General features: G+C 42.3%; 1 protein-coding gene across 1 annotated transcript in view; it reads left to right on the top strand.

The window, feature by feature from the left end:
* Positions 1 to 22,623, top strand: part of PDXK (pyridoxal kinase) — a 53,684-nt gene extending 31,061 nt beyond the window's left edge. Inside the window, exons 4-11 of the mRNA XM_065069245.1 lie at positions 1,963 to 2,046; positions 6,728 to 6,774; positions 8,986 to 9,071; positions 9,872 to 9,917; positions 14,158 to 14,269; positions 15,583 to 15,719; positions 16,284 to 16,350; positions 17,091 to 22,623. Of these exons, the coding sequence (XP_064925317.1) occupies positions 1,963 to 2,046; positions 6,728 to 6,774; positions 8,986 to 9,071; positions 9,872 to 9,917; positions 14,158 to 14,269; positions 15,583 to 15,719; positions 16,284 to 16,350; positions 17,091 to 17,203 (692 nt within the window). The 3' untranslated portion in view covers positions 17,204 to 22,623. The remainder of the gene's footprint in view (positions 1 to 1,962; positions 2,047 to 6,727; positions 6,775 to 8,985; positions 9,072 to 9,871; positions 9,918 to 14,157; positions 14,270 to 15,582; positions 15,720 to 16,283; positions 16,351 to 17,090) is intronic.
* The last annotated feature ends 688 nt before the right edge of the window (positions 22,624 to 23,311 follow it).

The raw sequence follows: 23,311 nt of genomic DNA on the forward strand, positions 1-23,311 counted from the left end.
TCCAACGGTAGGACAAGGGGCAGTGGGTTCAAACTGGAACACAAGGGGTTCCACTTAAATTTGAGAAGAAACTTCTTCTCAGTGAGGGTGATAGAACACTGGAACAGGCTGCCCAGGGAGGTTGTGGAGTTTCCTTCTCTGGAGACATTCAAAACCTGCCTGGACGCCTTCCTGTGTAACCTCATCTAGGTGTTCCTGCTCCGGCACGGGAATTGGACTGGATGATCTTTTGAGGTCCCTTCCAATCCCTAACATTCTGTGATTCTGTGATTCTTTTAGCTGAAATGTTCCTTTTTTACTTTACTTTGAACACTTCAAAGAGACACCAACTCCTTCCCTGTTGCTATCTTGTACTGGCAAAACAGATGTAAGAGATTAAAAATGGTAGAAGAAAAAACAGAAATCTTTGGCAAAAATAAATTTTGGAGGAAAAAAGGGATATTCATTAATATGGTTTTTAAAATATAATTTGTGGGTAGGTGGGTCAGCGTGTTCCTCTTTGTTGAAAAATCTTGTTCAGTGTAGCCGTTTTCACTATGGACAAAAAGAAAGCAGAGGTGAAAATGACACTAATTTCTTCAGATCTAATAACACACTGTGGTTTAGTGTTCATTTGTGTTGTGGCTGAACTTAAAATTCAGCTTTTTTCATTCAGGGACAGAAGGTGGATTTTTGTCTTCAAACAAGAACAGCCATTCACATGTAGTGTACAACTGTACTTTGTACCTCCACGAACCTGGATATGATTATTCATACACTGAAATTAATTTGTCAGCAGATGGGATTTCACCGTGGTTGTATGTCTGGCTGTAGTTATCTTGGAGATGGAAATCATTCTACTTAGGCTGATTATACAAGATAACACTTCATTAACTTTCGTGAATTGGTTACTTGTAGATCTTAATATATTTGTTTCATTTGCAGTAAAACACTCGAGGTAAGAGATACACTGAACTGGAGTTTAACATTTTTTTAAACACCTCTGTCAAAAACGTTAATCATACTCTGTATTTTTTTTTCAGTCAGCCTACCATCATAGGTAATTTTATCAGCATTTCATAGATATAAGACAAAGCATTTCGGCCAAAAAATCTTGAAGCTTTTTCCATTTCTCTGCAATAACTAAGAATTGATCAATTTTATGAGTAAGAAAGAAAAGTGGATTTTTAAATAATTTAGTAGAGTGGGCATTTCTAAGCTGAAGGTTTGAAGAAGCCATCTTGCTAAATTAATACTATTAAATGAACTAAAATCGGTGAAAAACAAATTATTCATTAATAAATGTTGTAAAGGAAGTTAAAGCCTAAAATAAATACATAAATAAAGAAATATCTATAAAGTAAATAAGATTAATGCTTAAATAAGAATGTTGTGGCGCAAGGATTGTGATTAGGACCTTGAGATATAATAAAACCTACTTCCCAATTACTTCACCGCTAAGCCTAAAAATAGGAATTTTATTGGTATATTGGCCATTGCTCTGAAATATTTAAGATTAATTCTCCATTGGATTAATGTGTTGGACCGTGTCAGCACCAACATTAATAATAATAAAAACCCTGCTTCAAACCAGAGTATGAGAAAAGTGTATGGAATTTAAAATATTTCTTATTTACTACATGGTAAATAGTACTGATTCGTACTGCTGGTTTGAAGAAAACGAATGTTTTTTCCTTTCAGCCTGACTTTTTTGCGTATATGTTCAAGCATTTTAGAGTTACAGGAGCCCTTCATATATAACAAACTTAGTAAACAGATTTTTAAAGTTGTATTTGTAGTTGTGCAAGCACTGTCTGAATTTTGTATTCCACCTATAATTCCTGAAGTAAACACTAAAACGCCTTTGTTCTAAAAATACATTGTTCCACAGAATGAGAAATATGCAGCATTTCTATCCAAAATTTAATAAAAAAAATGAAAGTTTTCATGAAAATAGGCTTCAAAAGTGTTTTTTTCACACAGGATATACAAGAGACACATCATTTCTTGCAATGGTGGTGGATATTGTCCAGGAGCTGAAGCAACAGAATTCTAACCTGGTGTATGGTAAGGATGTGTATTGTAATCCTTTGTGCATCATCATTGTGGATGTCCATCATGTGCATGTTTTAGAATGAAAATGCTGGTCTGATGTTACCTGGCATTTCACAGCCATCTTGTGCTCTGATCTGGCTGGGACCAGCTGTGGCTCCAGTGAAATTTTGGTTTAGCATTGCCTGAGTGTTGAGGGAGTTGCTTTTCTTATCTTTCTGATTTTATGCCTTTTGGTATGTTTCTTGCACTGTGCTGTCCAAAGGAGAATGTGCCTTGAGGACTGATTGCATCAAAGAAAGGCTTGGAAAAACCCAGCTGGCTGCTGCTGGTGGGAGTTGAGTGGGGCAGGCTGGAGGTGCTGGTAGCTGAACCCTCTCCTTGATTTCCAAGTCAGTCAGAAGCAGGATGGACTCTCAGGTGTTGCCCTGCCATGATTTCATGTTACATGCCAGAAGAAGTGTCTTATTGTGCCGTATAAGCTTCATAATTTAGCTTAAACTCCAAGGCTTTTTTAACTCTGGTGCCCTCTGCTAAGATTACCTGGGAGCACTCAAAGAGCAAGAGACTCTAGCAATTGCCGTCATTATAACATGTCATGTCAGGCTTAAACCCGTGAGAAAAGATTCTCCTCTATCCTTCCTGACTCGGAGTGTTTCAGGACTTTTGAACATAAACAGCACAGGCTTGAATTGAGCAAAACATTTCGAGTGACAAGGCACAGTCAGTGGGGATCTGGTGGGATAAAAAACTGTGATTGATGGTCTGAGCCTGTCATCTTCAGGTTCAGTAAACTGTGTGGTCAGGAAACATCTAGAATGGTTTGCAGGGTTGGCAAAGTGACTTAAAAATAACAAAGCACAGTTCTCACTTAAAAAAATGTAGGGGAGATACCTTCATGAGCTCCCGTTTTGTTGCTTTTTAGCCGTTACTAGCACTGTTGCATTGTCAGATTCTCCAGAGCCTGGTACTAGTAAGTGAAAGCTAAAAACTCTGTTGGAGTATAAGCAGAAAGAAACATCTAGCTGTATAGAACAGGAAGGAAGTGGTCAGATGGAACACAGCTAGGCTTCTAAGATCCTTTAACAAGTAGATTATAACGTAAGAAAAAAACTTTTAAAATTTAAAAGAAATTACCCCTGTTTTACCTATATAAACTTCCTTAAATACTGATTTAGCATTGCTTTGATACCTTTGGATATTTATTTCTTTTTTTATCTTGCTAAAAGCTCTTTTAATACAATGAACAATGTTCCTTTTTAAAGTACAAGGCTAAGCTGTTTCCTCACTTTGAAGCTGGAGGCACTTGGAATATGTTGCTAATACTGCTGGTGATTCAGAACCTGTGCCAAATGTGTGTTAATATTATTACACCAAGTATGAGTTTATGTACTTTGCTGTGGATTTTCCTTTTTTATGTGTACACACAGCATTTTGGGGTGTACGTTTGGCATGTGTCTTTTTTACACTAAACTAAAAATAGGACTCTGTTAGCTTCTCACATGTCTCTTCTCCGTCTTGCTTCTATTCCAGAGGTTTGGGTTGGGGAGTGAAGGGAAGGGCTCTCTGCATTCTCAGTAACAAAAGCCCCTTTACTAGCAGTCAGTCCCTCTCATCCTCATCACCTTTAGACATAACATGGAAGCAGGTAGGAGAGGGTGACTGCAACTTTCTGACAGTTGTTTAAGACACGAGGCTTACTCTTTCAGAATTGGCAGCTGCCAGTTACAAATTTCAGGTTGAGCGTGCTGCAAGAGCTCTGAGAGTATATAAGCTATCGGGTGCTCAGTGCTGTTTGTACACTAATGCACGCAGTATGGGCAACAAACAAGAGGAGCTGGAAGCCATCGTGCAGCAGGAAAGCTATGACATAGTTGCCATCACAGAAACATGGTGGGATGACTCATATGACTGGAGTGCTGCTATGTGTGGCTACAAGCTCTTCAGAAAAGACAGGCAGGGTAGGAGAGGTGGAGGGGTGGCTTTATATGTTAGAGAGTCACTCGACTCTGTTAAACTTGAGGTCAGCAGTGACAAGGTTGAGTGCCTGTGGAGCACAATCAGGGGGAAGTCCAACAAGGCTGACATCCTCGTGGGTGTCTGTTACAGACCACCCAACCAGGACGATGAAGGAGATGAATTATTCTACAAGCAGCTGGCAGATGTCTCAAAATCGACGGCCCTTGTTCTTGCGGGTGACTTTAACCTGCCGGATATCTGCTGGGAGCTCAATACTGCACAGAAGAGGCAGTCTAGGAAGTTCCTAGAGTGTATAGAGGACAATTTCCTTCATCAGCTGGTAAATGAGCCCACCAGGGGCAAGACCCCGCTAGACCTACTGTTTACAGACAGAGAAGGGCTGGTGGGAGATGTAGTGGTTGGAGGCCGCCTGGGGCATAGCGACCATGAAATAATAGAATTTTCAATACTCAGATATGCAGGGAGAACCATTAACAAAACCTCTACGCTGGACTTCTGGAGGGCAGATTTTTGCCTATTCAGAAGTCTAGTTCAGAGCATACCCTGGGAAACAATGCTTAAAAACAAGGGGGCCCAGGAGGGTTGGACATGCTTCAAGCAGGTGGTTTTGAGTGTGCAGGAACAGGCTATACCAGTGTGCCGAAAGGCTAGCCGGCGGGGAAGACAACCGGCTTGGCTAAACAGGGAGATTCTGAATGAAATCAGAAATAAAAAGAGACTTTACCGACTGTGGAAAAAAGGGCTGGCTACTTATGAAGAATTTATGGAAAGAGCTAGATCATGCAGAAAAAAAATCAGGGAAACAAAAGTGCAATTTGAAGTTAACTTGGCCAATTCTGTCAGGGATAATAAAAAGTCCTTCTTCAAATATGTTAATAACAAAAGGAGTAGCAAGGAAAACCTCCATTCTCTGTTGGACTCTGAGGGAAATATAGTTAACAAAGATGAGGAGAAAGCTGAGGTACTTAATACCTACTTTGCCTCAGTTTTTACCAGTAATACAGGTGGCCCTCAGGACAACTCATCTCTGGAGGTGGTTGGCAGAGATAGAAAGCCAAATAGGCCCCTTGTGTTCCAGGAGGAAATAGTTGGTGATTTACTGAGCCCTCTGGATCCTCACAAGTCTATGGGACCAGATGAGATCCATCCTAGGGTGATGAGGGAGCTAGCAGAAGAACTTGCCAAGCTGCTCTCCATCATCTTCCAACAGTCCTGGCTCACTGGGGAGGTCCCATATGACTGGAAATTGGCCAATGTTACCCCAGTCCACAAAAAGGGCTGCAGAGCTGACCCTGGCAACTACAGGCCTGTCAGCCTGACCTCGGTGCCTGGCAGGATTATGGAGCAGATCATCCTGAATGGAATCACACAGCACCTTCAGGATGGACAAGGGATCAGACCCAGCCAGCATGGGTTTAGGAGGGGCAGGTCCTGTCTGACCAACCTGATCTCCTTTTATGATCAGGTGACTCACCTGGTGGATGAGGGGAAAGCCGTGGATGTGGTCTATCTGGACTTCAACAAGGCCTTTGACACTGTCTCCCATAATATACTCTTGCAAAAGCTGGTAGCCCATGGCTTGGACAAGTGTACTCTACGCTGGGTTAAGAACTGGCTGGAGGGCCGGGTCCAGAGAGTGCTGGTGAATGGGGCTGCATCCAGCTGGCTGCCAGTCACTAGTGGTGTTCCCCAGGGGTCAGTGTTGGGTCCAGTCCTGTTTAACATCTTTATTGACGATTTAGGTGAGGGGATTGAGTTGGGAGGGAGTGTCGACCTGCTGGAAGGCAGGAGGGCTCTGCAGAGGGATCTGGATAGACTGGAAAAATGGGCTGATTCCAATGGGATGAAGTTCAATAAGGCCAAGTGCCGGGTGCTGCACTTTGGTCACAACAACCCCCTGCAGCGCTACAGGCTGGGCGCAGAGTGGCTGGAGAGCAGTCAGACAGAAAGGGACCTGGGGGTGCTAATTGACAGGAAGCTCAACATGAGCCAACAGTGTGCCCAGGTGGCCAAGAAGGCCAACGGTATCCTGTCCTGTATCAAAAACAGCGTGGTCAGCAGGACAAGGGAAGTGATCCTTCCCCTGTACTCTGCATTGGTGAGGCCACACCTGGAGTATTGTGTTCAGTTCTGGGCCCCTCAGTTCAGGAAAGACATTGAAGTGCTGGAGCGGGTCCAGAGAAGAGCAACACGACTGGTGAAGGGACTTGAACATAAGACCTATGAGGAGAGGCTGAGGGAGCTGGGGTTGTTTAGTCTAGAGAAGAGGAGGCTTAGAGGTGACCTCATCACTCTCTATAACTACCTGAAGGGAAGTTATAGCCAGGTGGGGATCAGTCTCTTCTCCCAGGCAGTTAGCAACAGGACAAGGGGGCATGGGCTTAAACTCTGCCAGGGGAAATTTAGGCTGGATATTAGAAAGAAATTCTTTACAGAGAGAGTGGTCAGGCATTGGAATGGCCTGCCCAGGGAGGTGGTGGACTCGCCGTCCCTGGAGGTTTTTAAACTGAGATTGGACATGGCACTTAGTGCCATGATCTAGTAAACGGACTAGAGTTGGACCAAGGGTTGGACTCGATGATCTCTGAGGTCTTTTCCAACCCAGTTGATTCTGTGATTCTGTTACACAGCCACTACTGTTACCTAAAACTTTCCCCTCCCACCAGGGTCTCTGTAACTGTACCCCATTTCTAAAGCTAGATTTGTTCTGTTACAGTATGCGATCCAGTGATGGGTGACAAATGGAATGGAGAAGGCTCTATGGTTAGTACTATTTGGTTGGATTCTCTGTGTAGTGAATATTTGCTATATAAAGATTTATAAAGATAAATTAACTAAGCTACTTTACCTAAGTGTGGCTTTGGATCCCATCATCAAGTAAGTTTGTACTTTAATTTCCTGTATTTGCATGAGTTTAATATCTGGGTAGAATTATGGCTGCATAGCCCTGGGATTATTTTTAACTCTGCTGAGACAAGAGGTGGAATGTCCTCAGGTCCTCAGGCCCTGTCCTCAGGAAAATATTCCCCTGCTCTCCCTCCTTGTCTCACTGGAGTTCCCTCATCTTCTGTCAAGAGCTGTTTAGGCTGGTAGCCTGGCTGGCATTGTCAGTGATGGTGTGAATTGACACACCACTTGACCCTAAATGAAGATGATGTATTTTGTGTGAGATCCAACAGCTGTTAGCAGTTGGGCTGTGATCAGTAACAGAAAGGTTCTGTGTGCCAGCACCAGCCTACACTGACAAAGAAACATTCCTTTTTGACCAAAACTAGCAAATAATTTCAGTAAAAATGCAATGTGGGAAGACATCAGCGATAGTAATATTTTATATTTTCTTCTACCTTAGCTAGTCATGCACTTTGAATTGCTCTTTGTCCTCATACTTTTTTACAGTTTCCCTGCTCATAAAATATCACATGAGTAGCCCTTAGTAATAAATTTGCTGTTGTTCTTCTGTTCTGTTCTTTCATTTTACATCTATTGCAATATTTGTTGTCCTTGGCTGTTTCTAACAAGGCAGAGATCTAGCAGCTCTAGAGTGGCCTTGCAAAGCTTTAGCTCTTGGGAGAAGTCATAACCGTGGACCTACCTCCATCTTTTAGTTGGAAGATAAGGTAGATAGAAGGAGAGAAGAGTATTTAACATGCAACCCACCAACTCATTCCTGCCATAAAAAGTAAAAATATAATTATTTTAAGTGCCTTGGTTTAGACATGACCTGGTCCTGCATTTCTGTCTAAAGGAAGAGTCCCTGTGACATCATTGCTTCCCCATGGCTGCATGACTGAGCTCGGTGTCAGTGTGGTGGGTGTTCTGGTAGCACCTCAGGGTCAACACTGTGGTGGGATTGTAGCTGTTGCTGATACAGTTGGGAGACAGTAACACACAGGCACATGTATACATGCATCCTACCCTGCATAGCTTATGAGACTAGCAGAGAAAATAAAACACAGACAAAAGAGGGTATTAATCCTGATTTAACAAATGGGGTTCCACCAAAGAATATCAGTTACTAGTAAACAATGAACTTTAATAAAAAAAGTTTTATTAAATTGAATGACAGCAGGACTTGGGGAGGTGGGGTGACCCCTGTACCCCAGTGTGTGCCAGTGTCTCCAGTGTGTGCCAAAACAGCTGATGCTTTTCAGCTTTGAGTCTGAAGAGGACACAGGCTGGTGGGCTCCTGTTACATCTTTGTGCACGTCACCTGCTTAGACAACCGAGCTCCCTTTGCCAATGAGCTGTATTTAGCTAATGAAGATGGGATAGAGATGGCACAGACAGGCAGAAAGGGGAGCATTGGCCCTCAGCGCTTGAAGAGCTGATTCTGCAGGCACTGTTGGTGTTTTGTTAGACACAAACAAAACATTTTTAATGTCTGTCTCAGAACTGCTTTATAGATTAAGTTGTACCAAACAAATTACAAATGTGATTCTTGTTCATACATATTGATGTTCAGCACACCCTAGAAATGCTGCACTGAAAGGAGGCAAAATAACACATAGCATGGATGTTACTTGTTCCACAATACAACACAATCAATGTGGGCACACACTGCTCAGCAAAGGGCCTCTGTACTGTAGGTACGACAACAAAGTACTTTATTTCAGATGTAAGGATGTGAGAAAGGTTTTCCCATGTTGGGACACTGTATTTGTTCATGCTGCTGTGTCACCTTGGTACGAAGGAACCCCAAAGCTCTTAATCCCAGGCACAACTTCTGTTTAATGGTGCCAGTTAAGGCCTGTCTGCTTAGTGATGCTTCCCATCATCTCCAGTGAAAGAAGAGCTGTTGGTTATACTGTCACCAGCTGGAGGATGTGCTGCCACTTGAGTTGCTGCTGCGTAACGGTACACAGGGAGCTGTCAGGTTACTTCATGACAGCGTGAGTGGTAGCTGAGGAAAGGGAAGTTGTAGTCCTACATCTCAGATGCTGCTGACAACATTCAATACTGTTTCTTCTCCTCTAGTATGTGCCCAAGGATCTCCTCCCAGTTTACAGGGACAAAGTGGTACCTGTTGCCGATATCATTACTCCTAACCAGTTTGAAGCTGAGTAAGTACTTATTTTCTTTTATAGCCAAATAAACTTGGGGATAAAAGCAGGAGAGACTGATACCCATTATTTTATTTGTCTCAATACAGTGCCATATGTATATGTCTGTTGGGTTTTAGTTTTTAGCTGTTACTTTCGAGTGGTGCTTTTCAGCAAACTTCCAACTGTTCCATAGTAAAACCAATTAAAAAAATCTGGAAATTATGTGAGGAAAAGATTTCTCTTGTTTTCTCCAGTCACTCATTTTCTCCAGAGGCCTGCATATAGTGCGGGTTGAAAAAACTCGTCTCTTCCCTTGCCCATCCTTACCCATTTCTAGGAAAATGTTTATTATATCTCAGAATATCAGAACTGAACTAATTTGACTCAACTCCCCCAAAATTAGATTCAGAAATACCACCGTGGCAATATCTCATAGGAGTTAAGAATTTAGATGACTGCTGCCCATGCTGTCTACATAGCTGTGACTCTGGTCAGGAGATTAGCTGTTGCCATACATCACAGGCTGTCCCCTAAGCGGGAGGGAGCAGCTACATGGGAGGTGGAGAGAAGACACTTGTGAGGGAATTTTACAATATTTGGATCTCTAAAGGAGACAGGTTAGGACTGGTGCGAGTCCGCTTCAGAAGCACTGTGTATCTGTGCATGTAATTTTTAAAGGCAGTTGTCTGGTACAGCAGACCATACAAACTGTTTAGGCCTGTATGGTGCAGTCCAAGCCTTCCTCCTTTGAAAGAGTAAACAAAGCAGTCATTGCCTGGAGAACTTGGGCTATTTTAAGTCTTCTGTTTTATTCTCAGGTTACTCACTGGCAGGAAAATTCACACAGAAAAAGAAGCTTTAGAGGTAAGTAGGCAAGGAGTGGGATGTGTGAGGTCTCTTTATGCACTCCTGCCTGCAACGCTGCATTCTGCCATTTATCTTTAACCTTGAAATCACTTTGACCTCTATCCATTCTCTCCATTTATCATTAAAGCTTGTGCACTCCAGGTGCAAAACACTGTCTGTTGTAGCGTCAGATTTCCTGAAAGAACTAAAGGTAGAGGCGTCACAGTGGGAACGAGTAGATCTCTGTGAGCCTGTGTTCCTGCAGTGTAAGAAGGGTAGCAGCAGCACACATGGCAAGTAAGCCCAAGCTGTCAGCGCTGTGGAAATGAGCTGGTTGGGGTGAAAACCCCGCGTGGCCTCGGGCTTTAGAAACCTGCGTGAGTCGCTCCCTCTGCTGTCCGCATGTGAGTCGTGCAACAGCAGCGCTGAGTGCTGGGACAGGCGTTTCTCCTTCTCATAGAGACTGTTTGCAAGGAAGAGGGTTTACTAGCAGACTCTTACAAGGGTTAATTGCATACACTCTGAATCTCTTCCTGAAAGTGTTAGCTGGTGCTCTGTTTATCTTCCTTAAGTTGATTCAAAAAGGATGAGACCTGGGTTGCAAAAGGATAGACTCTGTAGATGAGAAACCTGACTGGGACTGATGGCCTTTGAATGCTTCCTGGTGAAAGACAGACAAATCCACAGCCCTGTTAGCTGCTGTCATTGTTGTACAGAGGTGATAAATGGTCCTCAAATATGCTGCATTGAGGTGTAAGCATTTACACTTTCACACAAACTGAAGAAAATAAAATCTGCAGGGCTTAGTGATGAAAGGCAAAATAGGAATATGGTTTTATTGGTGTCCCGAGAAGGGTGAGGTCTTTCTTTTGCTGACTAGCCAAGTGCTTTCATAATCGACTGAGGTTATTTCTTCCAGTTTGGTTTTGAACTTCAAAGGAACACAAAATCTTTAAACAAACAGGAGCTGCAGTGGCACCCTGGAGAGGAGCTGTGGTCTGTCAGCCCAAATGTTTGTTGTTTTTTTCCTCCAGCAACGTCATGCAACATGGGTAGATTACCATCTCTTCACGAAAGGAAGCAGTTCCAAAGATCTCAGCTCTTTTATTTTTTTTTTTACCTTCTCCCGTTTTATTAATGCGTTACTCCACTCTGCTGGGCAAGGGTGGTGAACTGTGCTTCATGCCACTAACTGCTCACTACAGCTCAGTTCTTCTATCCTCACCCTCACCAGTGGAGCCACAGTCTTGAGAGCACCACTGTTAGCTGAGCAGCCTTTAGTTTTAGGTTTGCATATTTCATCTGTGAACAGGAGTTGCATGTATTAAACAATTTTACAAGTTATTTTTCTGACAGTCTTTGATTCATGTGCTAGGTCTTATTTGTGATGAGTTTTAAAAAATCTCTTCTAAAGAGATAGAATTATATTTAGGAATGGAAACATTTTAAAAATAGTTGCTTGCAGGATATTATATTTTCATCCAATGGTCTCCCCAGCTGCATGTCAGATACAGGTCTATCCCTCTGAGCAATAATCCATGCTGGAATTTGTCCCCTTCGGAGGAGGTAGAAATCCTGTCATCACTTTCCATGGTGAAGTGATTTTATACATTTCTTTAGCAAGACTAGTGACAACAGTATAGTCTTCTAACATAAAATTAAATATGACCTATTATTAATTAGAAGGAGCTAAGTCTTGCAACTAGAAATACTGGTGATCAGGTTCTTGGTGACTGAGAAATGAAATTGAGTTTAATGTTACTGGTTGATTATGTCAGCATATGCTGCTGCATTTATTGCTTCTTTAAAATCCAGCTGATGTCTGTGCAGAGAGGTCTGGGAACTGAAGAAAATTGGAGGCTTGGGCAAGAAAGAAAAGCAACAGCGAATTAAAAAATAACAGAAATAAATCCTTATCATTCGGCTGCTCATGAGTCATAGCTAGCCCGAGAGGATTTTTAGTTAAACGCTTCTGGAGGATTAATATTTTATCTGTGTTTTACGCTAAACTCATTATTGAAGTCATTCTTTCTCCTGCAAAATCAAAATCACTTCTGTAGCAACCAATTATGATGTCAGAAGTAGGGTGTTCATGAGTTTTAAGTGAGGAACACAGAGTGGAAATATAATTGTGAAAGTACATGATTTATAGGTGTAATTTGGGGTTTCAAAGAGAATGAGAAATGCAGAATGAGACAGACACACCTGTGTGTCTGATTCAGCTCTTTAACTCTTCATTTTTGCTAACTTACAAAGTAGTAGCTAAGTAAGACTTCATGATCTGGAGTTACTGTCTTTCTGAAAAGTGGACAATGGAGGAGTTTGCCTCAGTTGATGAGGACTGGGTTAGGGAGCAGTTAGGCAATCTGGACATCCATAAATCCGTGGGTCCAGATGGGAGGTACCCGCGGGTGCTGAGGGAGCTGGCTGAAGTCATTGTTGGACTGCTCTCCATCATCTTTTCCAAGTCTTGGGAAATGGGAGAGGTGCCTGAGGACTGGAGGAAAGCAAATGTCACTCCAGTCTTCAAAAAAAGGCAAGAAGGAGGACCCGGGTAACTACAGACCGGTCAGCCTCACCTCCATCCCTGGGAAACTGATGGAACGACTTATCCTTGGTGCCATCTTAAGGCATATCAGGGATAAGATGGTCATTAGGGGCAGTCAACATGGCTTCACCAAAGGGAAGTCATACTTGACCAACTTCATTGACTTTTATGAGGACATAACAAGATGGACGGATGATGGCAGAGCGGTGGATGTGGTCTACCTTGACTTGAGTAAGGCATTTGACACAGCCTCCCACAGCATCCTCACAGCTAAATTGAGTTGAGTGCGGTCTGGATGACTGGGTAGTGAGGTGGACTGTGAACTGGCTGAAGGGAAGAAACCAGAGAGTCATGGTCGATGGGGCGGAGTCTAGTTGGAGGCCTGTATCTAGTGGAGTGCCTCAGTACTGGGGCCTCCTATATTACTCAATATATTCATCAATGATTTGGATGAGGGAATAGAGTGTACTATCAGCAAGTTTGCTGATGACACCAAGCTGGGAAGAGTGGCTGACATGCTAGAAGGCTGTGCTGCCATCCAGCAAGACCTGGACAGGCTGGAGAGTTGGGCGGGGAAAAATTTAATGAAATATAACAAGGGCAAGTGTAGAGTATTGCATCTGGCTAGGAACAGCCCCAGGTTCCAGTATAAGTTGGGGAACAACCTGTTAGAGAGCAGTGTAGAGGAAAAGGACCTGGGGGTCCTGGTGGACAGCAGGATGACCATGAGCCAGCACTGTGCCCTTGTGGCCAGGAAGGCCAATGGCATCCTGGGGTGTATTAGAAGGGGGTGGTTAGTAGGTCGAGAGAGGTCCTCCTTCCCATTTACTCTGCCCTGGTGAGACCACACCTGGAATATTGTGTCCAATTCAAGAAGGACAGGGAACTGCTGGAGAGAGTCCAGCCTAGGGCAGCAAAGATAATTAAAGGAGTGGAGCATCTCCCTTATGAGGAAAGGCTGAGGGAGCTGGGTCTCTTTAGCTTGAAGAAGAGGCAACTGAGGGGTGACCTCATTAATGTTTACAGATATATAAAGGGTGAGTGTCACTAGGATGCAGCCAGGCTCTTCTCGGTGACAACCAATGATAAGACAAGGCGTAATGAGTACAAACTGGAACACAAAAGGTTCCACTTAAATTTGGGAAGAAACTTCTGCTCAGTGAGGGTGACAGAGCACTGGAACAGGCTCCCCAGGGAGGTTGTGGAGTCTCCTACTCTGGAGGCGTACAAGACCTTTCTGGACACCTTCCTGTGTAACCTCATCTAGGTGTTCCTGCTCCGGCAGGAGGATTGGAATAGATGATCTTTCAAGGTCCCTTCCAATCCCTAACATTCTGTGATTCTGTGTTTCAAGCTGCCAGCTCAGTTGCATATTTGTTCTCTTATTATTTTGATAATATGTTCTGAAAACATGATGCAGACAAAAATTCTTATCACAGCTGAAACGGTATTCTTTTCAGAGGGGGATCCAAAGATAATACAAACAGAGATGCTTGTATATTTTAACAAGTGTGTACATTTCTGTATGGTTGCCCCTATTTAAAATTAATCTCCCTAATTCAATTGAGTGCTTTGAGTAGAAACTGTTTTCTTCTCTTTACAAAAATGCCAAAAAGGATGCTTGTCAAAAATCTTCAGTGCTACAAATTATGCAAGGTTTAATCAACACATATTGCAGTTACTGATTCCTGCCTTTTTGCACATGGAAAGGTAATGGATATGCTCCATGCCATGGGACCAGAGACTGTGGTGATCACAAGCTCAGATCTGCAGGCACCTCTAGGAAACGACTACCTAATTGCTCTGGGAAGCCACAGAAAAAGTAAGTCATGAACTCCCTCTTTAAACTGTGCTTTTTTTTTACTGCAGTGCATAGAAGGAGCTTAGATCCCTAAGCTAACTTCTTTTCGTACAGTATATCAGTATATCAGAGAGCAGTAAGAATGGAGCTGCTCTGTGAGGGAAGACAAGCTGGAAGCTGAGCATAGTATAGCACAGGCAGAGCACTGTCCTCACCAACAGGGCACAGGCCCACAGTATCCGAATAAGGTAAGCAGAACAGGGGTATGGTGAGGACAGGTCCCATTGAGAGTCCAGTGATCATCAGAGAAAAGCAAGACAAGCCAGGTCCACGATCAATCTGGAAAATCCAGTCAGCAAGTCAGGGCTGTACACAGGTACACCTGCAACATGGCTCAGGCAAGGATGCTTGCACCTGGGCCTGAGCTGCTCTGCAGCTCCTGGGCAAGTGGGCAGAAGGTGCATGGGTGGAGGATGTCCTGGGTGAGGCGGGTCAGGGTTGTTAAAGCCTCTAGTAGTGGCCCTGACAAGTAGTAATGGTGTAAAAGAGGAATTTTGAATGCTTTCATGAAAAGTTACTTTGCCTCGTTGGTGGATTGTTCCTCATCTGGTAGGCTGTAAAATGTCCTTCTGCTTCTTTATATCCCCTTTTATACCGTCACCAGGATTCACTGTGTATTTGGACTGTCGCAGGATGCTTTTACATGAGAAGGGCATAGTTATGTGGGGTGGTATATGATCTAGTTTTCTTGTTCGTTTAAGTCATCCAAATGTGGACATCACATTCTGGACTGCTGAGAGACAAAAAAAGTATATTTAAAATGGACTCGATTAAGAATCAGTTTGTGTCTCTTAGCACTCAGTACATGTCAGGTCTGGAAGAAGCCTGGTCATTCCAGTGGTGATTACAGTATGACACACAGATCAGATATTCTCTGCTGATGTCCACAGCTGCTCTTGTCCCTCCATACAACCGAGAGATACTCTAGATTATGGTTTGCGATGCCCCATCTAGGATCCAGCAGGCTCCATATATATGCTGCTTCTGTCTAAATGAAAACAGGTAGCTCTCAGTCCTTTGTGAAAATAAAGGTGCTAGCTAACTCTTTCCTCTTAAGTATGTACAGTATATAAGTTCTAAATGCAATCCCAACTTGACACAGTTTTTTAAGGTTGCACCTTTTAAAAGAGCTGGTACAAAATTTACAATAGTCCTTAGCATCTTTATGATCCAAACAACAAAGGAATTCAAGTCTGGTAATCACTTTTAAATTATATTAAGTGCTCTTGTATTAATTGCTCAGTCTGTTGTCTAACTGTCTATCTGTGCTGTAGCTAACGCAGATGGTACCAAGGTGACACAAAGAATTCGAGTGGAGTCTCCTAAAGTGGATGCTGTCTTCGTTGGAACAGGAGACTTGTTCGCTGCTATGCTTCTGGCATGGACACATAAGCATCCAAACAATTTGAAGGTATAGGGGAGGTTATTCTTCTTTCCGCAAGTTTAGACTCTGTTTCTTTTTTAATTAATTTTAATCTAAGACCTTATTTAAAGACTGTCTTCTGTTTTGACTTGTTTTTCCTCACCTCAGAAGAAAAAAAAAACGCAGAATTTCCCTTTTCCCAAAACATTTTAGCTTTTATAACTTTGTACGGTCAAATTTCAGTCATACAGATTTTGTAGTTTTGCCATATGACTTGTTCTCTCTGGAGAGAGAGACTGTGTGCATGTTTGTAAGTATATTTTTTACACTCACTTCATAATCAGTAGTGAAAATAATTTATCAGGTCTATTTTTCTTTCCCTTAAGTGCACAGAGTCTTTGATACAGGTGTGTGGTTTCTAATACCTGTTTTGGCAGAATTAAGAGAGTCTAAATTTTTTTTCCCCAAACTCTGTGTTTCATAGTTGTCATCCTGTTTACATCTTGTCACTCATGTTTGCCTCTAAATATTATGATTATTATTTCAAAATCACTGCTATTAAACAAGGCAGCTGCAATTTTACTAAAACCTGAATATATTATGCTAACACAGGTGGCGTGTGAAAAGACTGTGTCAGCCATGCAACATGTTCTGCAAAGGACCATTAAGAGTGCAAAAGGTAATTCATGCATACCTTGTTCTCTTGTCCTGTCTGAATTTGCATCAGAAGAAACATTCAGAGAGCTTTCTGGCTTTCCTGACTAAAGGCGAGCCCTCTAAGGGCAGCAGAAGCAGCCAGAGAATTTATGGAGTGACAGCTTGGTGGTCTTGTCAGTGCATGTGCCTCACTGTGGCCTCCAGGCCTATTTTTGACAACACCCGACAGAAGATGTCACTGTTCAGCTTGTAGTGGGACTGCTTGGCTGCTTTGCAGAGCAGTGGTGGAAGAACTTGAGGAAATGCTGAGTTTGATGTGCAAGAGAGCTGCTGTTGTAAGACTAGCGCTCTCACTTGCCCTTTGAGTGTGTGTGTTTAGTATCGATAGAGGTTATTCAACTAGTAATAAACAGTCTGCTTGCCATATTGGCCATGTGAAGAGCAATTATTTTTTTTCAGCTTCTCTCCCCTTGGAATTCCCACATCTTTCAATTCCTAAGGAAATCCAGATGGGATCTGTACTTTCTCAGACCATGTCTGTGTTACTTTCTAGTAACAGCAGAGCTGTGTTTCTTTTCTAGAGAGGGGGTGATAAAAATCACAGTGTTGACCTGGATCTTCCACCTTGGAAGCCTTTTGCCGGGATAGTAAGGGAGACTGGAGAGGGGAGGAGGGTAGAAAAAATAGTGGGGTAACAGAACAATGTAACTTTTGTCTTTTTATACTGCTGTTTTTAATGACATTGTGATGTAATCTTTTTAGCACAAGCTGGAGAAGGAAACAAACCAAACTCAGCCCAGCTGGAACTGAGAATGGTCCAAAGCAAAAAGGACATAGAAAACCCAGAGATCATAGTGAAAGCTACTGTGTTATAAAGGCCGTATGTCTCCAATAACGCACAATGTATTGATGTCCTCATTTCTTTCCTGTAAATTGTAATATTTGCCTTAGATCTGTGACAGAAACCTGACTTTCATGAAATAGTGCCCAGCATAGGCAGATATCCACTCTCAAACATATGTGCTGGCCTTGCTCAGCTTTAAAAACAAAACAGTTAGTGTGTATTGACGCGTATTACCAGGTATCAAAAAGGCTGTCAAGTTAACTCAGTGTGTGTAATTACCCAGGACAAGAGAGTACCATGTTCCTGCCTTGCCAAAGACTTCAGATGTTTGACTGTCTGGAAAAAACATTTCAAGATAGTGAATGGAGCTGGCTCCATGCTCCCTTTTCCTGCACATAGCTGGCTGGCTACCTACTCTGGTATTCAGTATCCCAGCTGCTATGAAACTAAGCAGAGTTAAAACCGCACACCAAGTTCTGGTCGTGTGTAGGAGTACTTGTAAGATGTTTGGCATTTAAGTACTCTGAAGTGACCTTGAGGTGTCATTCATGTTACTCACAACTGCTCCTTGTTTCTTGTCTGTGAACAGCTGCACGGTTTCAGTTTTTGCAGGTGCTGGCTACTTCTAATGTCCATGGGTGCTTACATGATCTTCTTCCAAAAGCTGCTCCAGAAAACATCTTCATTAACAAGATAGTATCTTTATTTGGTAGCATCGATTAGAAGTTTGTAGTTCTACCTCTGAGGTCAGGTTTGATTCCTTGTTTAGCTTTTAACTAAGGGCAAACATTCTGTAAGGACGAAAGAGAAAGCGGGTCTCACCCTGGAAGCTGGCTACCCTGGTTTCTTCTTCATGGGTGGATGTATTTACAAACTACATAGGGCACTTTCACTTCACAATAGTGAGCACCACTGGCAGGCTTATCAATGAAGCAGTGTTGTTAAAGTAACATTTTTAGTTTAGTAAGGTTTAGTAAGTTACATATGTTTACCAAATGCAGTGAAACATACAAAATTAATTTGTTCTCATGTAAGCCTCTGCAGTCTTCGCTGATTAGAGTTGACAGAAAGGCGTTATTATTAATGCATCTTTATTTCAAAATTCTGCTTCATAAGGCTTCAATGTGGGATTCTTAATAATTTCAGCGTAGTATACGTCACAGCCACATATACCAGAAGGACAGATATGCTGACAGGCACTGACCACTCGTACTTCCATATCATTTTTGTATGGGACTGAGGTTTTTACTTCTCCCAAGATGAGGTCTAGTGTGGTGTTAATTCCAAATTCAGTTGATGAGCTTTGTTTGTCTCAGGAGGCACAGGGAGAATAAAACTGCATTTCTGCTTGCAGTAACATGAAGCAAAGTTGCATTAGAGGAAATGGCTGAGCTTTTTTTGATTACCTGAGTATGCTCAGGAAACTCACTCATGGGTATCTCCCAGATACCTTTCCTGCCCCTTCCTCATCACACCTGCCTAACTGATGGCATCACTTGCATAGCTTGGGAGTCCCCAGAAGAGCTGGTTTGGAGATTGCTTTGGCCACTGAAGTCTTCACTTATTCCACAATTTTTGTGTGTTTTCTGCCATTTTACCTAGTAGAAGAGTAATTTGTCCTTAAAGTGAATTTTTAGCTGAGCAGATTTTTTTTCATGGAGTAAGATTTCATAATTAATACATTTCTGAAATCCCTTTTTTTCAGTATCTCCAAAGCAAATGAAATTTAAGAGATGGAACACATTTTGCAGTAAATGTAAGAGACAAACTTCAGGCTTCCCCACTCAACAACTAATAATAATTTTGTTTCCTTTCACGCATTTGGCTTTAGAAATGAAGAGAATATTCTTATGAGATTAGAATTTTAAGGGGGAGAAAAATTACCTACAAAACATGATTCTGCTGCCACAGTTTTTAGTAACCACTGCCGTGAAATAACTTTCTAGCAATAATAATTTTGGTGATGTGAACAGTTGCTAAGATTAGCAGTCAGTAACAGAGATGAGCTCATAGCTGATATCCAACATGTAAAAATATGTAAACTATCTTAACAGTGTGTATAAATATTGATGGGAAGCCGTGAAAAGAAGGAGCCAGACTCTCCTCAGCGATGCCCAGCAAAGGTATAAGAGGCAATGTGCACAAATTGAAATACAGGAAATTCCATTTAAATGTAAAAACATAGAATTCACTGTGAAGGTGATCAAACACTGGCACAGGTTACGCAGAGAGGTTGTGGCATCCCCATCCTTAGATATATTCAAAACCTGACTGAAGATGGTCCTGAGCAATCTTCTGTGTTTGATCTTGCTTGTGCAGGAGCATTGGACTAGATCATCTCCTGAGGTCCCTTCCAACCTCAGCCGTTCTGTGAAGTACAGTGAATTGCCTTTCTTTGCAGTGCTGTATTTTTAAATTGGTGCATTTTTTTTTCTTCCTGAGACACAAACATTCAGAAAGGCTAGGAAATAGCTCAGTATTAATAACTTTTCCCCCGTTTTAGATCAGCTGCTTTTTGCTTGGACACTTATACCAGGAATACAATTGCCTTTTTTGAGATAGTTGCTTTCAGCAATGATATTTAAATATTGTAGCTGGTGATGCATTTCAACAGTTGAACGCAAAGGATTTTAACTGTTTCTAGCACTGAGATTAAAGAAGTGTTGCATGTTATATTCCACACATGAGTTTATTTATCTTTTAAAATTAGAGTGTTCCACATGGAAGTGTGTAGTCTCCCTACAATCCTCTTGGGAAGAAGGGATCAACATACTGAACTTCCCTGCCTGTATATATCATAGAATCATAGAATCATTTTGGTTGGAAGAGATCCTTAAGATCATTGAGTCCAGCCATAATCTGTAAGATCATAAAGTCCAACCATAGCCTAACCTAGCTCTAGCACTAAACTATGTCCCTAAGAGCCTCATTTATGTCTTTTAAACACCTCCATGGATGCTGACTCCACCACTTCCCTGGGCAGCCTGTTCCAGTGTCTGACAACCCTTTCCATGAATAAATGTTTCCTGATGTCCAGCCATGGTCGACTTCACAGCGTTATGCTTGACACCCTTACCCAGTTGTATCCAATTTTGCAGCTCCTGTGGGCCACAGACAAAAATCTTCAGATGGCCAAGCTTTGAGACCTCTACTGTTGTCCCTCAGATTGCCAAGAATTAGATGAATATCAGGAGCAGTTCACATGCAGTAAATGACACTTCCTCTCTAGGGTCCCATGGCTCCAGTACGGAGCAGGGTCTGGCAGCGGCTCCTGGGCACCATCTCCCAAAGGCTGTGGGTTGCCCAGCACCCTTTGTACCCATTGTGGCTTCATTGCCACTCACATCCCTGGCTTGGGAGCTGCATGGGGCCAAACTGAGAGCCATATGTTGGCCATCCCTGCACTAGGGCTGTGCAAAATTGAGGTTCTTCATTTCTTCACATCAGGGGATCAACACGAGAGAAGCTCAAAATTGCCCTTTAATTTTTCTTTTTTTCTAAAAACAACGTTAGGTATACACCGTCAGAATGTGCTGTGAGAGAAACTCTGGCTGTTGTAAGCATGAACACATGGGAAAAGCCCTTTTAGTAAGTGTGAGACAGCACACTTGTTTTTGGCACTAAAAGCAGATTTTCACAAGGGAACTGAGAGAAAGACAGGGCTGGTTTCCTCTGAAATAAAGAAGCTTGGAATTTAGGAAACTTAAAGCTACCTTACAAACAGGGTTTCATCTGTAACCATAATGAACCTAGATCTTGCTGTACAAGAGAGTGAGACGTTTGCTGGAGCAGTTTTTACCTGTCAGGCATGATCTTTTCCCACTACTCCAAAGAAAGAATCGGTCCAGTAATTCATACCTTCCTTAGAATCCGTGACATATTTATGCTAAAAACAAAACAACAACAAAAAACCACAAACCACGCAAACAAAAAAACCCACCAAACCCGATAACAATACTAATGTGCTCAATTTACAAAAGTTAGTAGCTGGATTCCATAGCAATGGGCTGCTGGCTTTTCCTGCTTAAGTCCCTGGGAGTTTCTTATGTGATGCCTGTTTTAAATTCCCACTGACCTGATCTAAATTTGGTCAGGTCTGTGTCTTCAGTGAAGAATTTGGCTTAACATCTCTTGCCAGGAACAAACACCAGAAATTATCTGTAAATATATTCTGTAGCTAACGTTTTGTAGTCACAACAGGCTAACAGGTATTTTAAAATGTCAAAGTATACATACTTAATACTTGGATGCATTTTTGTGTGGAGTTACACAGTGCTTTTCATAATGTTTGCAGAACAAAATTCAAAGACTCAGCACAGTCCTGTCCAGTCTTTTATTCCCTCGTCTCCTCCTGCATGTGATATCTCTATCTGAGTTCCTGCTGTTTTTCTTGTGCAGCTGGAAAGCGTCTCAGTATTAGACAGCTGACCAATATTTGTTTAAGGGCCAGGAGGAGACTTATCAGTGTTGTCTAATCCACTTGCAGATCCTTAGGTAACGAAAAATGGTTAGTCTAAATTAGTTTAGGTCCCGATTTATTACAGAAGAACAAGCACTTTAGCCCAGAGAAGGGAGTTAATAAGTGGATAATCTTCCATGACCGTCCTAAGAGCACGCGAGGTGTCTGTCACCCACCAGCCCAGCACTCACCAGTCAGGGACCTCTGACTCCGCTGCCGCGTGTGCTCCTGCGTGTACCCGGGCAGTTGGCAGTGGGGAAAGCTTCTCGTGCTGAAGTACCCACTCACACGGCAGCAGTGAATGCTTTGTGTTTGTGGCCAGTCCGCTTCTCCGACATTCTTTCCCTTACTGGAAGTAATTTGTGTTGGATCCCCTTCTTTTCTGGAGTCACCCTGGCAGTGTATGTGATCAGCCATTTTCATGACTGCAAGTGCGCTCATTTGTGGAGCAATCGTGCAGGAGGGAGCAAAAGTTGTTTACAAATGATCTACTCTATTCTGGGCCCAGATTAGTCTCTGTGTGCTTAAAATTCCCATGTACCTTTTTGGGGGACATTGTGCTAAAATCAATGCTATTCACACCTGATATAATTTTTTTAGAACTCTGCAGTCTGAATTGTTGACTTCAATGTTTATTTGCTGATTTTTGTCATAAGTGGGATAAATCTATGTGGGATAAGTCTATAATCAATGTGTTATACAAAAGAATCGGAGAACCAAGGTTGCCAGCTACTCATACTGCCTTTTGGGTATCTTAACTGTATCTTGATTGGATGGTGTTAATTTGTTGTCTGAGACTCGTTATGGTGATTGTATTGATTTATTTTATTTTAAAATATGTGGCAAGGAAGATTGTAATAAAAGCATCTACATTTAATATACTGTGCACACACAAATGGTTAGATCCTATTTTTGAATACACTAATCATTTCAGAATTAAACAGAACAAAAACAGTTTGGTAGTCTTACTGAATAAAGCAGATGTAATTAAAGGTTTCCGTAGTTATATCCTAGTACGGCGAAACGGTAGTTAAGGGAAGAGTGTGCATTTATGTGCTGTAATCATCTCATTGTAAGATAGTAGGTATGTGGAAGTGAATAACATCCTTGTCTTAATCTTTTTTTCGAAGAAATTCCACGGGAAGCCAACTGCTGGCATTTTGCACCACTGCCCTTGTATGCCTCTTGCTTGCATGTGTAGGACCTCTCTGTTGTGCTCTTTATTCCTGCATAGAAGGTGAGAAGAGGGGCTTGGAATAAGAACCATGACTCATTTTGAGGCCTGTTTCTCATGCAGTGTTTAGCTGCACTGCCCTTCACAGAGGAATTTTTATCTTACAGTGTAGGTAAGAGCACACAGGACTATACAGGAGGAAACAGTTGTTCCTGCTTGTCGGAACAAGTGCTTCTGTCAGCACGCTGCAGTCTCTGCTGTGGCAGTGTTTTGTAAGAGGAAGAGAGCAGGAATCCAGTTCAATGAGAGCACTGGTTGCTGGAGAAGGTACCACGTCAGTGTGCTTAACGCCTGCTGGAGAAGTTGGGCTTATATTTATAGGAAAGAAATCACTGCTCCTCTGTAAAGGCCCTTGCCCATTTAAATAATGCCTTTAGAAGCTGAGACGTAACTGTTACAGATTTTGGTCACTCTGAAACCAAAATATTTCATTGTAAATGGCAACA

Source organism: Columba livia, chromosome 1 (assembly GCF_036013475.1).
Source record: "Columba livia isolate bColLiv1 breed racing homer chromosome 1, bColLiv1.pat.W.v2, whole genome shotgun sequence".
Classification (NCBI taxonomy): domain Eukaryota; kingdom Metazoa; phylum Chordata; class Aves; order Columbiformes; family Columbidae; genus Columba; species Columba livia.